This window comes from Gekko japonicus, unplaced genomic scaffold (assembly GCF_001447785.1).
Source record: "Gekko japonicus isolate JY-2015 unplaced genomic scaffold, Gekko_japonicus_V1.1 scaffold144, whole genome shotgun sequence".
Lineage (NCBI taxonomy): Eukaryota > Metazoa > Chordata > Lepidosauria > Squamata > Gekkonidae > Gekko > Gekko japonicus.
The window spans coordinates 676,856-692,757 of record NW_015162478.1 but is presented as its reverse complement, the minus strand read 5'-3'; the positions used below and the strand labels follow the sequence as shown (position 1 = coordinate 692,757).

Here is a 15,902-nt window from a genome sequence, read left to right as displayed (position 1 = left end):
TCTCAACTGGGAGGGAAAAGTGCAGCTCAAAACCACATTTAAATACCTAGGGCCAACTCCGTACTGACTGCAAAGTCACCCCTAAATGGCCATAAAACGGCCATAAATCTATGCAGAAGGTACCATAAAATCTGATGATCAAAGAAAGTGAAAGCAACATGCAGTGCAGAGGAGAATTTCTGTCCCAACATGGGTTTGCTAAAACAAAGGAGGTAAAAGCCAATGCAGAATCAGCCTCAGAGAAGTTGCTTTTTCTTCTCTCAGATGGTGGTCCATTTGTCTTCTATAGACTGTCACTCTTTGCTTTAGCAGCCAAGAAAATACAGACTAGAGTTATTTGATTAGTACTTTTTGGTTAGATTGTTTTAATGCTGATATTTGTAATTATGCTATATGTGTCAGATTATAATGGCCTTTGGCCACAGACAATGAACTTTATCATATCGTATCTCATGAAATCATTGTGTCAGTGGATGGTCAAAACATCCATGTGGATTACAAAAGGTCTTATTAACGCAGAAAAACATCTCCTGCCTGTGTGTACAAATGTGCCACAGGAATAGGAACTCTTGACAGGTTTCCAGCCCAGAAAAAAAACTACAATTAACTGTAAGAATGAATTAAAAGCTAGTGGCTATTAGGAAAACCTCCGTTCACCAAGTATGTTCTTTATCACAAAGTTAGGCACTGATAGTATGTAACATGTTCTGTCCAGTGTACGATAGGTTCAGAAAATAGTTGAGTTGGTCCTTGGACTTTTGTGTCTTTCATTGTAGTTCTCTGTCTGGCATAAGTTGCTGCCTAGAACACATGGGGTGTCAAGGGGAAATCAAGACTTGATTTGAATAATCCTCTGAACCATGCTTGGAAAGGAGTGGGCTTCTTCCCTGTCACACACACCTTTCCATTTACTATAGTTTGACATGATGTCCATAACAGCAAATTATGGTTTGCCTTGAAATCAGAACTGGAAATCTTGACTTGCAAAGGATTTCCAAATTCTGATTTGACAGACAATCAGAGCCGTAGTTTGCAGAGGGAGCAGACTGTGAACATGAGGACTGTCCAGTCTCATTCATGAAAGGCTTATTTTATTTGAACCATGCCAAGATGTGTATACATGGACATGGCATACTGTCCTTTTGGAAGATGTTCTTTTGAGGGAATATTTGAAATAGCCTGGAAGGAGAGAGCAAAGATGCAGTAGCCCTGTTGTTCCAAGCTGAGAGCTCCAGAATTGTAGCCAGTTCTGATGTGGGTAGCCCAGGATAGCCCGATCTTGGGAGCTAATTAGGGTTGGCCCTGGCTAGTATTTGGACGGAACACCACCAAGGAATACCAGGGTTGTGATGCAAAGACAGGCAGTAGCAAACTACCTCTGAATGTCTCTTGCCTTGAAAACCCCATGGGGTCGCCATAAGTCAACTGTGACTTGATGGAAACAACAGCAACAAAAAGACAAGCTAGACTGTTACTGCAGGAATGAAAAACAATTCTGCAGTGCCTTAACAGTGCATCCTAAACAGAGTTCGCCCTTGTAAACCAAGTAAAGTCAATGGGTTTAGAAGGGTGAGCCCTTGTGGGGAGGGCGGGGTATAAATTTAATAAAAAATAAAAAATAAATAACTAAAGAGTGTGTACTCTATGTAGGACGGCCCTGTAAATTGCAAATAGATTGCAGAGCTGTATGATGCTCACACACAACACATGAACACATGGGAAAAAGATGCAGATCTTCAAATTCACAAAGGGCTGTTTGTGTGTCTTCATCACTATACCTGAAGCTTTGGAATAACTGCATCTTCTCCCACTGAGTGGAAAAAAGAAATAGCGGGTGTTTCCAACCCCTTCCTTCGGACAATTGGTACTTACCGTGAAGGGTCCTTCTCCACTGAGTTAAGGAGGACATCTTGGGCCCTCCCCTTTTCATCGTCTTATCTTATCTTATCTTATCTTATTTAGGTTTTATTCTCAACCTTTACCTGTCATTGATTCTGGGTAGTCCTTCCTGTCCTCACCTACCTTTATCTGTGAGTTGTTGACCGTTTTTTGCTGGTCCAGTTCTTGTTGAACCTATTTACGGCTGTTATTATGAGATGTTATAGTGTTTTTTATAGGGTTACTGCTTTTTGGAGTCCCTAAACTGGAGCTGAGGAGACCAGCCACCTAGTGGACGGGAAGTGAAGTTTCTGTTCCTGCCTCCCTAAGGAAGGGGTTGGAAACACCCACACAAGATGTCCTCCTTAACTCAGTGGAGAAGGACCCTTCACGGTAAGTACCAATTGTCCGTTCTTTAGCCACAATTTAAAAAGAAATAGCTTTTTGGCAGAATTTTGGGGCAGAATCTTCCCTCTAACTTTATAAATCATCTTCCCACTAACTTTAAAATATGTCTTCTTGTTAACTTTAAAATGCAGTTTCTTTCATTGTGATGGTTTCGGATTGTAACAGGTTATTGAAGAAATTTAACTCACCTTCCTTGATTAATGCTGCAGACGAGGAGTCCCTTAATTTAAGTTACTCCTTTTCTCATTGTACTTAATTTTTGCAGCCGATTCAAAGGATGATGCTGACAAATGGCTGTGTGGCTTGAATATCTTGCTCCAAGAAGCTATGAGCGCTTCCACCCTTGCAGTTACAGAGAGGTATGTAGAAGAATTGCATAAGCTTTTTTTCTGACAAGATATTTAAGGAGTTTTGGAATTCATTGGGTTTCATGTGGATGAGAAAACATACTGTACCATCTTTGGAACAAAACTCGAGTCTAGTGGCACCTTTAAGGCCAACATAATTTTATTCAAGGTATAAGCTTTCATGTGCACGCACACTTCTTCAGATACAATGAAATGGAGGTTACCAGTCCATACATATAGGCAGAGGAATGAGCAGCAGATTAGCACACAACATAATGAAAATGTCTAACAGGAGCAAGGACCAAACAGGAATAATGAGTACTGGTTTCAGATTGAGAGCCGTTTCTGCTTCTTTGTATCAGCGTGGGTTGAAATAGCTGTAGGAGTTTGGTCAGTTCTTCACAGCATTTATCGTTGCTATGTTTGTTCTTTAAAGCTGGCTGAGGAAGCAGATCTACTCTGTCGATCAGTCGAGAAGAAACAGGTAAAGATGCTGTCTTCTGTTCAGTATTTATATTAGATGCTCCTGGTCTGTCTTGGTTTTTACTTTGTGTTAGGCGTTGCTTTGAAAAAAAATGATGCTTCTGGAAATCTGGCCTGAGTAGGGATGTGTTTTGCACTTGAATGAAAATCTTGGGTTGATTCTGCATCTAGCATTCAACCTTCTCATGCAATATAACTGCACCCAGCGGTTCGAAAGCGTAATCGCAAGTAGATAAATGGGTACCTGCCCTAGGTGGCAGGGGGCACCCTCCTCCTGTGATGGCATATGGCAGGAGTGTTGGCGGTGGCAGTGGCGGCGGAGCAGTTGGCGACCTGAGGATGTTGGGCGGCGACGGAGGCCGATGGAGGCGGAGCTGTGACGACGGCGGCGGCGTGACGACGCAGCGCGGCAGAGCCTGAAGGGACGAAAGCCGGAAGCTGCGGTCGGTGTTTGGCCGCGCGCCGAGGAATCCATCAGAAGCCCACCGGAAGAAGTCATCGACCCATCCTAGGGCGCCGGGAGTAACATCTGAAGCCCGCCCGAATATACTAACAGAACGCACCGCCTGGGTGCTGGTAGGCAGTCCCTCCCCCCATACAAATTGTGGCCCTAGGTAGGAATTAAAACGTATGTGTAAACCGCTCAGAGACCCTTTGGGGTCAAGAGCGGTATATAAATCGAAAGTAAACAAACAAACAAATAAATATATGCAGCTATGATCTTCCCACAGTCTCAGGAATAAGGTCTGCATAGGTGCACTTACTGCATCAGTTTTCAGTGCAACCCTGAACAGTGTTACACCCTTCATTCGGCACCCCAGAAGGGCATAACTCTGCTTAGGATTGCACTGTTTGAGTGGTATTGTGTTCGGTCCATTTTGTGGATTTTGCTATAGAATGCAAGGAAACAGGATGCTGCTTCCTATGGAAACTTTAGCCCCTACACTACAGAGCATTTTCAGTATTTAATTTTTGTTGCTTTGGTTCAGTGCATATAATAGCAAGCATTTCCTCTTATTTATCTGTTTCCTAAGGAAGGCACAAAACACTTATTGTGGCAGAGATTTTATTTCTTTTGCAGGAAATAACACAACTCTTAACAATCCCTAGTTCCGGGCAGTGGGTTGCATCACTAGCTAGTAGAGTTTGATTCAGGTCTTCGTTTCATGTTCCAAAGCAAGAGAATTCATTTAAACTGAGCTTGAGTTTTTCACATTGGAGAAGGAAGGGCAAGGTGCCAATTTTAACCTGTTTTAGTTTATGGCAGCCCACACCTCTGTGCTTGCATCTGTGTTTAGATAAGAAACACCACAATAAGGAACAGCTGTGACGCATGGGGGAATCTGTGGGACAGAAAAGCCTTTGCAGCTGCCATAAACTGTGCCCTATCTGACCGTAATAATTTTAGTTGTGTCCCGTTTGCAGCACGGAACAGCAACACAGCTGATATCACCCCAAGATTAAGGAAGTTAAAATTGAGGCAGGCCAACTTGCTTTCCAAGTAGAACCAGGAAGAGGAGTATGGCTTCTATGAATGCACAGAATCCTGATAGCTCACGTTTTGCATGCAGTATGTTCCGGGTTGAGCCCCCGATATTTCCTGTTAAAAGGGTCACGGGTAACACGCCGGTGAAAGAACATGCCAAATTAGAAGTGATGTGGAACATCTGTGATTAGGATCCCCTGCATTTTTTTTAACTGGGGAGGGAGTAAAGTTGGCACTGGATTGTGATTTTTCTATTAATCCCCCCCCCCTCCGGTACCATTTTCTCGATTTATAGGTCTGTATGTATCCCCCCACAGAGCAAAGAGTAAGGTGTGTGTGGGAATGGGTCAGGAAATGTTATGGGGGAGGTAAAGGGTTACCATCAGTATGTCTCCTGGTGCTGATTCCTTTTCAATCACCCAGCTGCTTTTAGGTTTTAAAAACTCCGACTCGATCCATGGATCTCTAGCTTGACACTGAGAACTCAACTGGATGGCAGGTGTGACATGAGTTGGGGGTGGTGGTGGTGGTGGTGGTGGTCCCCTGACCCGACTTGTGTCACATGTAAGATCCAGGAACTGATGTTTGCAAATGCTGCACAGCAAGATATGTCTCTCATGCCTGGCATTGGGGGAGGAGGGGCTTCAGCTCTCTGTCTCTTCCCATTTTCCTTAGCCAAAATCCACTGTGAGGGCGGCACTGTGTGGCCCACTCTAGGGCTCCATGTGATACAGCCAGTACATGGGGAGTCCCACAGTGGGGCAAACAACCCCCCCCAGACATTTTGGATTAGGAAAATGGCACAGGGAGGGCGGCTGAAGCCCCTCCTCACCCTCTGCTGCTCTTGTGAGCAGGATCCAGTCCTGCAACAGTTGCATGTGTTAATTCCCTGAACTTATGTGTGACATGAGTTGGGCTGGGGGGTCACACTCATAGGTCACACCTATCATATAGCAGAAGAGCTGAAGCTCTGGAGATTTGATGATGCTCGGAGTAGATGATAGCAGTCTATATAGGCCAGTAGTCTGACCCATTGTAAGGTCATTTCTGTATGCGTGCACAGGTGATATGGTAGTTTGATTCCTCCGGATTGTTTTGGCTGTTTGGGCGTCACATGCTTTTAAGGAAGAACGGTGTTTGATTGCTATTAGTCCAGTTGGCAGGAGATTAAATGGGGTCAGACGAAGGTGACTGGGTCAGTGGATCCTGGGCAGTTTGAGGGTTTCTATAGGGGGAAAGGGCCACTCGTTTTCTTAGCATTCGAGATGTATTCTGTCTAGAGTTAATGTGGATTAGATCTCACCTGCCCTGACCTGGATGGCTCAGGCTAGCTCAGTCTCATCAGACCTGGGAAGCTAAGCAGGGTTGGCCCTGGTTAGTACTTGGATGGGAGAACACCAAGGAACTCCAGGGTTGCTAGACAGAGGCAGGCAATGGCAAACTGAGACCCAGTTTGGTGTAGTGGTTAGGAGCACAGACTCTAAACTGGGAGAACCGGGTTTGATTCCCCACTCCTCCACTTGCAGCTGCTGGTGTGACCTTGGGTCAGTTACAAGTTCTTTCAGAGCTGTTCTCTCACGGGCAGTTCTTAAGAGAGCTCTCTCAACCCCACCTACTTCACAGGGTGTCTGTTGTGGGGAGAGGAAGGGCAGGAGATTGTAAGCTGCTCTGAGACTCCTTTGGATAGTGAAGGGTGGGGTATAAATCCAATCTCTTCTTCTCTGCTCATCTTGTGCCTTGAAAACTCCACAGGGTTGCCATAATTCGGCTGTGACTTGATGGCTAAATTGTAGGAAACAGTCTGAAAGTAGAGCTGAACAGAAATTAAACTCTGGTGGTACTGGAATTATGTTGATCGCTGTGCCACTGCACTAATGGGTGGAACATTCTGCTCCTGAGATGTGGCTTAAGCTTTTCTCTGCAGTCTTGAGGACTAGTAGCCAATCCTTTTAACTAACCAACATTCACAAACACTCCCTGTGTTTACATTATTAGATAGGGGGCTCCTACATTAGTGGGGGGAAATGAGGAAGAGGCTAAACTGAATAATTTCTGATTCGGTCCTGTTTTGGAAAGGTGGGTGCCTCTGTGCCTTTTGGTGCTGTCTCTATGACACCGTTCATTTTGAGTGTTAGTCAAGCATTTCCAATATTCTGTGAGTGTTTTTCATAACGGAGACTTGGGAAGGCAGCTGATGAAAAACTGCGTTGCCAATAGTTCCAGGGCTGGAAAGAAGGAATGAAGATTGGGTTAAAGCCCGGCATAAGACCAGGAGCTCTGGTGGCAGAGAGAGATTAGTAGGGGACTGGAGAATACTTTTCCGGATTGGGGGATTTATTACTGTGTGTGCTAAACTCTGCCACAATTTCAGCAGTGTGAGTTCTAGGCAGTTTGCATCAGCAAATCCTGTAGGGTGTTAAAACTATAGCAATTCAGCCTGACCTTTGAACATGAGGCCTACGCCTTTAGCTTGTCACATGTTTCCTTTCTTTGAGTGGGGGGGGGGGAGGAGGAAGCTCTGTCACAATCTCAGGGCCAACCCAGAGGAGGTGTGTGAATAGCTTTCTGGTGGGTGGGAGGTTTTGTTTGTTTGGGTTTTACTGAAAGGATGCTAAGGGGAATGCAGAGCTGATTGATGATGGGGCTGCTGCTGCATGTATGGAATCTTTACCTTTTCTCTGGGGTCTGTCTTGTCAGAGGATTCCTCCCCCAATTGCTTTCCCTCTCAGAAAAGAAAAAAAAAAGTATTGTAGATGGGAAGACAGCTAGGGAGGTGCACTCAGATCAGGAAAACGGCCTGCAAGGAAGAGGTGAAGCAGGCTTACCCACCCGCAGGTATTCCACTCAGTTTTGCTGACCTCTCACCTGCACACTACGGCTTTTCACTGAAGAGCCATTTGCTGGGAGACTGCCTTCCTTGCGTTTTGTCAGGGTTCTCCCCCCCGCCCCCCCCGGAGACAAACCCATATTTTTGAGTCAAGCAACTGGCCCGTATAGCTCAGTATTGTCTTCTCTGGACAGCAGCTGCTCTCCATCATTTTAGCTGGAGATACCAAAGAACTCAGCGTAGGGCTTTGTGCATACCTGAACAGCCTTTCTGCTATTAAGTTACAACCTTTCCTGTCCAATCAACCCATACGTATATTAGAAAGTGCTGAATTCATCATGTGTTTTCCACGTCTGCTGATGAAGCAGGATCCTTGCTGCTTCATCACCTTGCCATAACAACGTTGCCATTCATCCTTCTCCTTATTATCCTATTTTCAGCATCAGCCTTAGGGAAATGAAGACTGTCCTTCCTTTAGTAAACTTCAAAGTGAACAGTGTGAAGTTCTTGAAGGATAAGTTTGCAGTAAGTATGCAGTAACCACATCTTTGGCTCCAATTTGCACAATGTTACCAGTTGTCTTGGAAACAACATGGCTCCAAAATAATTTTAATGTGTGGAAGCTTCTAAAGATAGCCGTTGGATCGCTTTGGCTAGTATAAATTCATTCGGCCTAACCTACCTCACAGGGTTGTTGTTGTGAGGATAAAATGGAGGCGGGCAGAATGCTGTTATAAGCCACTTTGGGTCCTCATTGGGGAGAAAAGCAGAGTATAAAATATCTAAAGAAATACTTTATTTTCACAGGAACTGAAGACTGTGAAAGAAGAACTTAGCTTTGAGCAATTTCATCTGTTCTATAAGAAGATTATGTTTGAGCAACAGAAAGTGGTAAATATGGAACTCTTATCCCACATTTTTGTGGGCCAATGGTGTCTTTAACGTGAGTGTTAGCTATTTTAAAAAAATACAGCATTTTCCTGGAATGCAAGTCTTCCACCCTGTGTTGCATGCAAGCATGGTGCTTTAGTTCCTTCTTTTGTTTTTGAAGATTCAGAAGAATAGATATCTCTGTTATGAAATATCTGCATTACTTTGAAGGAATAGGAGTGCATTTGCAGAATAAGGAAGCACTGCAATAAAAGAGTTTTTACTGTGAATTTGCCTTACATCATACTTTCCTCTGCAATAGAACCCTTACAAGTTTTATTTGTTGTTTCATTCCCAGATTCTTGATGAATTCAAGAAGGATTCCACTATGTTCCTTCTAGGGTGAGACATCTTAACCTGCAATTTTATACACATTTCAGTTTTTGAATTTTGTTGGGTCTGAAGTTTTTTGAGATGTGATCTTCTGGAATTCTGCTGTTTCACTACGCTGATTAGTGAGGCAAGATTTGTGTGGGATTGTGTCTTATGACATACAACTCATAAGCAGTAACATGAGTGTTCATCCAGTTGGCAAATGGAAAAATATCTCCTGGGCAGATTGAATTCATAATGCTGAGGTCTTCTGAGCTAGCCAGTAAATGGCTGAAATATAACCTGCTACAGTGAAGATTTGCATTAATACATTCCCACCCCTCATGTTTTGATTTCAGAATAATCATAATGCATGCCAGTTTCTGTATGGGGTGTTTCACTGATGTTGTTCTAATAGTATTCTCCTTTCTATTGTAGAAGCACAGATCGTCCTGATGCTTCTGCAGTACATTTGCATGACTTTCAGAGATTTTTGCTACATGAGCAGCAGGTAAAATAACCCTAAAACTTTTTTCATCTCAGCTCACTGCATGTATGTTACAGCGCAATAGGGACTGTGTCAGTAACTTTGCTTGGAAAATGTTCCCTCCAATTGTGTACATAAGGAAGTGGTGGATTTGTGGGAGTCTCATCTAATTGTTTCTGTTGTATATTATGTAGGAAGCATAGTGGGGTTTTGAGGGGGTATATTTTTCATATGTGTGTGTGTGTGTGCACCTGGAAGTCGTGGCGACCTCTGGTGACTGACACCTACTGGGGGTCTGGAGGATATTCAGAGAGGTGGCTGAGTAAAGGCTGCCCCTGCCTCCCTGCTAGTATTCCAAGGAGGTCTTTCCATCCAAGTACTTTCCAGAGTCGGCCCTGCTTACCTTCTGAGATCTGATGAGATCGGGCTATCTAGGTCAAGGCTGTGGGAAGCATAGTTTGATGCTTAGACCTGATACATTTATGTCTAGATCCATAATTAATCATTAGATAAACTTCTTATTCTTATCTCAATCAGGCGTTTATGTCTGGTTTAACAGGCCTGTTGAAAATCTTTGGTGGTCTTGTTAGTGTTATTGGTTCAGGGTGGATCACTTATTCACTTAAATCATTTATAGCCTGCTATCTTGCTGAAACTCAAGGAGGATTACAATATATATATATATTTAAAAAACAATCCAGTCAGACAGCAGAGGACAGCCAGTAGGTTTAAGATGACAGAATTAGAAAACAAATCATTGTATGAAGTGAAAATAGTGTCTTCTGCTGATTGCTGGTTTTGATTTTTGTTTCATTTTGAATCCATTAAAGCATCATTACTGTGGTACTGGATAGTCAGAAAATGTATACGGGGGAGTTTTGAAAGGTTTTACTGCAGCGGATGGCCCAGTTGAATAAGTAAACTGTCTTTAAATGGAAAAGCAGTGAGTCCCTTCCTCTGGGTGATCATGAAAGCTTTCAAAACATATCCTTGAATATAGGCCTGTTTCTTTCTCATTTGCTCATGAAGCTGTCCAAAGTTATGACTAGTCTTTTAGAGGAGCTAATTAATCTATAGAATAATGAGAATATATCATTCCACAGAAATCTTGTGGAAAGCAAATTTGGAGGGGGTGTTTGTAAAATTTTGTTGCATTGTATTGCCATTGTAAACATATGGGCATGAGTTTTAAGGAAAAATTGAAATATTTTCAATTAATATTTTAGGAATCTTGGGCCCAAGATCTGAATAAAGTAAGAGAACGAATGTCTAAATTTATAGATGACACTATGAGAGAAACGGATGAACCTTTCCTTTATGTTGATGAGGTAAGATAAGACGGCTTTTATAATTGGTTAGGATATTTTTTTTGGCCGTGTTATTATTTCAGTTATGAAAGTCAGCTGTTCATTTTTCTTTTTTAAAAAAATCAAAATGTATTTACATCTCTCTCTCTTTGAATTTCAGTTTCTTACTTACCTTTTTTCAAAAGAAAATAGCATCTGGGATGATAAGCATGATTTGATAGATCCCCAGGATATGAATAATCCTTTGTCTCACTACTGGATTTCTTCTTCACATAATACGTAAGTTGCTAGAATCTCCCTCCCTGATCAATTGCAAGGACTGCCTTCTTCCTTCTAATGCTTTACTTTGTGGTATAGATACCTCACCGGAGACCAACTTCGTAGTGAATCTTCACCAGAAGCTTACATCAGGTGCCTTCGAATGGGATGCCGGTGTATTGAGTGTGAGTTACCTGTTCGTGGATGCTCAAATATGAGCATCTGTACTATGGTTGTGAGAAGAAATGAGACCACTTAGTTAGACTTCTGCACCATAGTTTTATTTCACTTTTCATTTACTTTGATATTTTAGTGGAACTTTCCCAGGGGCCTTGATATTCAATGCAGTCGCTGGAGAATGTTACGTAGGATGGTGTGTTGGTTCAGACATAACTTTTTCCATTCTTCCAGACATGGGTTGGAGGATGGGTATATACGGTGTTCTGGTGCCTTCCTTCTTGTTGCACCCTCTCTTGCTTCATATTTCTCAGTAGACTATAGGGAAGCACTCTGAGGGCACAAAGAAGGTGGGCATAAATGTCCAAGTAGTGGTGGTGACTTTTCTCTGGGAAGTTTCTGTGATCTTCCTCATTTTGCCTACTGAGAAATAGCTCCCCCACTTTAAAAAAATGATTTCCAAAGTACTACATCCTCAAGTACCTACATGTTTCTTAGCACAATGTATTTGTGTTACATAGAAGCAGAAGATAAACATTTATGGTAAGCCTTATACCTTTTCTTTTCTGTCAAGCTGCAGCCAACGTATGGCGACTGTGTAGGGTTTTCAAGTCAAGAGATATTCAGAGGTAGCTTTCTGTTGCCTGCCTCTGGATGGCAACCCTGGAATTCCTTGGTGGTCTCCCATGCGAGTACTGACCAGGGCTGACCCTGCTGAATTTCTGAGTTCTGATGAGATTAGGCTAGCCTGGGCTGTCCAGGTCAAACAGTCTGGAAGTATTGGGAATGATATACTGCGACTTAAAAATTGGAGCTGCAGTGGCTCAAGTGGTTAAGACGCTGAACTGCAGGCTGTGGAAGGTCAGTAGTTCAGCAGTTCGAGACCCGGGTGCCGCATGATGGAGTGAGCTCCCGTCTCTAGTTCCGGCTCCTGCCAACCTAGCAGTTCGAAAGCAAGAAATTGCAAGTAGATAAATAGGTACCACTTCGGTGGGAAGGTAACAGCGTTCTGTGAGCCTCGGTGTTTAGTCATGCCGGCCACATGACCACGGAAACGTCTTCGGACAGCGCTGGCTCTTCGGCTTTGAAACTGAGATGAGCACCGCAACCCTAGAGTCGGATTCGACTGGCTTTCAAGCAAGGGAACCTTTACCTTTAACTTAAAAATTACGTTTCTTTTACCTCCATTGCTGACACTAGTGGACTGCTGGGATGGTCCTGACGGGAAGCCGATAATTTATCATGGATGGACACGGACAACGAAAATTAAATTTGATGATGTTGTGCAGGCGATCAAGGAGCATGCATTTGTAACCTCTGAGTAGGTATTCGGTATATTTTTAATGAGGAGTTTCCACCTGTGAATAAAACAAAAAGTGTGGTTTTCTGCTATAAGGACAATGATACCACGTTGCCTTTTAAAACGTAGGAGACATTAATTTTATGTAGGGATCCTGCCAGGACTTCTGTATGAACTCATATAGAGTTTGGGTAGGTTGCTGGTTAGAAATGTACTTTTTTCCCTTTCTCACAATACAAGAACTCGTGGGCACTCCATGAAATTGCTCAGCGGTTGGGTTAGAACGGATAAAAGGAAGTACTTCTTCACCCAAAGAGTGATTAACACATGGAATTCACTGCCACAGGAAGTGGTGGCGGCTACAAGCATGGACGGCTTCAAAAGGGAATTAGATAAGCATATGGAGCAGAGGTCCATCAGTGGATATTAGCCACAAGGTATAGATAGGGGCTCTGGGGCAAGTTGATGCTCTGTCATCTTGGTGCTTGGGGGGGGGTCAACAGTGGGAGGGCTTCTAATGTCCTGGCCCCACTGGTGGACCTCCTGATGGCACTGGTATTTCTGGCCACTGTGTGATACAGAGTGTTGGACTGGATGGGCCTTTGGCCTGATCCAACATTGGCATCTCTTATGTTCTTATGTTCATCATGTATTGGACAGGGCTGGAAGGGGAGGGTGAGGATAAGAAAAGTAAGATGTGGTCACGTAAAGCTTTCAGGTAGTATAGGTGAACAGACCATTTGTTGGGTCTCCCTGTTGAAGCCTGCACTTTGCCAGTTTGGTGTAGTGGTTAGGAGTGCAGACTCTAATCTGGGAGAACCGGGTTTGATTCCCCACTCCTCCACTTGCAGCTGCTGGGTGACCTTGGGCAAGCCAAAGTTGTCTCAGAGCTGTTCTCTCAAGAGCAGTTTTCTCCGAACTATCTCAGCCCCCACCTACCTCACAGGGTGTCTGTTGTGTGGAGAGGAAGGGAAGGAGATTGTAAGCTGCTCTGAGACTCTGAATGGAGGGTGGGGTATAAATCTAATCTCCTCCTCTTCCTCCTCTTGTTATGATAACCTGTATATGGTTGGATCCAGACTAAATTTTCTTTTGACAGAAGACACTTCTGTTAGTGGAACAGAACTTTCCTTCCTCCCCTCCCACTGCAACCCATCGATTCCCCCAAAATGCTGCTTCTGGGGGACAGGGGACTGTCAGGTATGGCAAGAGAGGCAAATTGGGGATGAGTCTGCAGAAGGACGGGGGGTGGGGGAATTACACCCCTCCTTCTGTTAGTCCAAGTTTAGTCTAGATCCAAACCATGGAGCCATTCTGCCAGCAGAAACACTTTGTTATAATGGAAGGACCTTTCCCCTGATGCAGGAGACTGAACTTCTGTGCGTCCGGGAATGGTTCTTTCAGTCTATGCCAGTAGAATGGATCCATGGGCTTTAGTCCATATTTGCCCTGATTACGTGAAGCAAAACAGTGTAACTCATCCAGAGGTCATCTAGATGGTGCTCTTACACGCTTGTACGTATGCATACAGTCTAGACATCCCACTTTACTAGCCTGGGAAAAGGAAATTGCAATCTTCCTTTTCCTTTGTCTAAGGTACCCTGTGATTTTGTCAATCGAGGAGCATTGCTGTGTAGAGCAGCAGCGCTACATGTCCAAAGTGTTCAAGGAGGTGTTTGGGGACCAGCTCCTCATCAAGCCCATCGAAGCGAGTGCCGATCAGCTGCCGTCCCCAACTCAACTGAAAGAAAAGTTCATCATCAAGGTACGTTCAACTTCTCGGGAGACACAGGTTCTTCTTCTATGGCTTGTCCTTCTCCTACTGGGGCAAGTTGAGATGGTAACGTTCTGCATTTCTGGCTGAATGCTGTAGTACTCAGTAAGGAGCTCAGGAAGTGCCTGGGCAGGTATTTCCACTTCCCAACCCGGGCTTGCTGGGAGGAGCCAGCCACCTCAAAGGCACTGTCCCTTCTGGCCCCTGTCTTTCGAGGGGGGTTGAAACAGTTTCCTCTTTTCGGGGTCTGGTGACTTACCTCTCCGTAGCAGCCCTGTACCCAGAAAACGTTTGGTGGGGTAGCAGGTCACTCAGGGGCCTTCTCTTCCCTTCTAGAGCTCTGCTGCCCCATCCGGTCAGTTTCACTGCCCCCTGATCAGCTGTTTAAGAGCTGATGGGAGGGGATTGAAACTAACCAGAAGCAGCAGGGCCCTTCCATTCCCCCAGCCTCCCCGCGGCCATGGGGGGGGGGCTGGGGAAGGAGAGAGAGAGAGAGAGAAGATATGCCCTCTCTCTCTCTCTCTCTCTCTCTCTCTCTCTCTCTCTCTCTCTCTCTCTCTCTCTCTCTCTCTCCTCTTTTCCAGCCCCCCCTCCAGCAGTGGTGAGGCTGGGGATGGAAAGGGAAGCTGCCCTGCCGCTTCTGGTCAGTTTCACTCCCTAAAACCTAACAGCTGATAGGTGGGAGCGACACTGACCAGAAGTAAAAGGGGTGAGGCCGCGGAGGGGCAGGGGTAAGAAGCACATTGCAGCGGGGGTGCAGGTCTGGGGGGTTCGGCATCCTCCCGGGGTGGGGCAGGGCTCGTCCCCTGTAGGGCTCTGCCTCCCTATGCCCCACTTCGGCTACGAGCCTGCTCTGCAGTTTGCCTTTCTCACTGAGGCTCAAGGCGGATTACAATTAAAAACAATGCCATACAAACTGTGTAATAGGCACAAATGACACAATTAGAGAGCATCACACGAAAATACACTGTATTTTACATACTGTAAAGCAGGCTTGCAAGACTGGAGAACAGTAGCATGAAATGTTTTATGGCATAAAATAAACAATGTAATAAAGCGGAATTACAGAAGTAGAGAATGAGGTAATAAACCCAGTTTAATATATACTGTTCAGACTATCTTAAATTCAGCAGGCATTAACTATATCCCTGTTCCTGTTAGAAGACTGACCTCCTGAACATTTAATGCCACTAGAGCAAACTAACCCAGCTGTTGCTCTCCTGTATGCAAATAAAACCCTTTTTATAGATCCATTGGGTTTTAAACAGTGATAGCGCACACATGTATTTGATTGTTGAAGGTAATAGATTCAACCCCAACTTCAATCTCTAGTTAAAGGGTCTCTAGTTTGTAGGAAAAGACCTTTGCCAGGTTCCTTTTTAAAAATAAAATAAAATAAAGGCTTTATTTACTCTCCTAAAAAGGAGAGGTATTTTGCTTAAATAGAAAAATAGGGAGGGTATATAGTGGGAGAAAGAGAAAGCTGAGTGATATATTAACTTGTAAATTAATCTGTTAGTAATGTCCAAATTATCTTCTTAGGCTTCTTCTGTGTGCAGTCAAACTTCTTTCTTCAAACCAGTTAAAGGTGTTATCTATGTTAGTGTATTAGTAGTGTTCATTCGATGCTCTGTTAGTTAAAGTTTCCTCAAGGCGCATTCAGAACCGCTCCTTCGCGTGCTGGCTTCTTTTAAATTCCCAATTTCATGGAGGAACTTCTTCTGTTTCCCTCTCTCCGGCTTTTCCAGTCATCCTCCGGGTCGCTGTTAACGCTTCCATTTCATATACTGTAAATCTTCACTCTTTCATGCTCTTTCATGCCCTTTCAAAAGATCTCTAGCTCTGAGAATGGATATTCTTTTTTTTTTATTCCAGTTTCACTTTTAAACGCTGCCATTCTCTTCGCTGGATCTTCCTCCGCAACTGTT

General features: G+C 44.1%; 1 protein-coding gene across 1 annotated transcript in view; it reads left to right on the top strand.

Moving 5' to 3' along the window:
• Window positions 1–15,902, top strand: part of PLCG2 (phospholipase C gamma 2) — a 98,336-nt gene that overhangs the window by 44,395 nt on the left and 38,039 nt on the right. Inside the window, exons 4-14 of the mRNA XM_015405807.1 lie at window positions 2,552–2,645; window positions 3,070–3,117; window positions 7,870–7,954; window positions 8,237–8,320; window positions 8,658–8,701; window positions 9,110–9,182; window positions 10,385–10,486; window positions 10,626–10,744; window positions 10,823–10,908; window positions 12,101–12,221; window positions 13,797–13,965. Coding sequence (XP_015261293.1) covers window positions 2,552–2,645; window positions 3,070–3,117; window positions 7,870–7,954; window positions 8,237–8,320; window positions 8,658–8,701; window positions 9,110–9,182; window positions 10,385–10,486; window positions 10,626–10,744; window positions 10,823–10,908; window positions 12,101–12,221; window positions 13,797–13,965 — 1,025 coding nt within the window. The remainder of the gene's footprint in view (window positions 1–2,551; window positions 2,646–3,069; window positions 3,118–7,869; window positions 7,955–8,236; window positions 8,321–8,657; window positions 8,702–9,109; window positions 9,183–10,384; window positions 10,487–10,625; window positions 10,745–10,822; window positions 10,909–12,100; window positions 12,222–13,796; window positions 13,966–15,902) is intronic.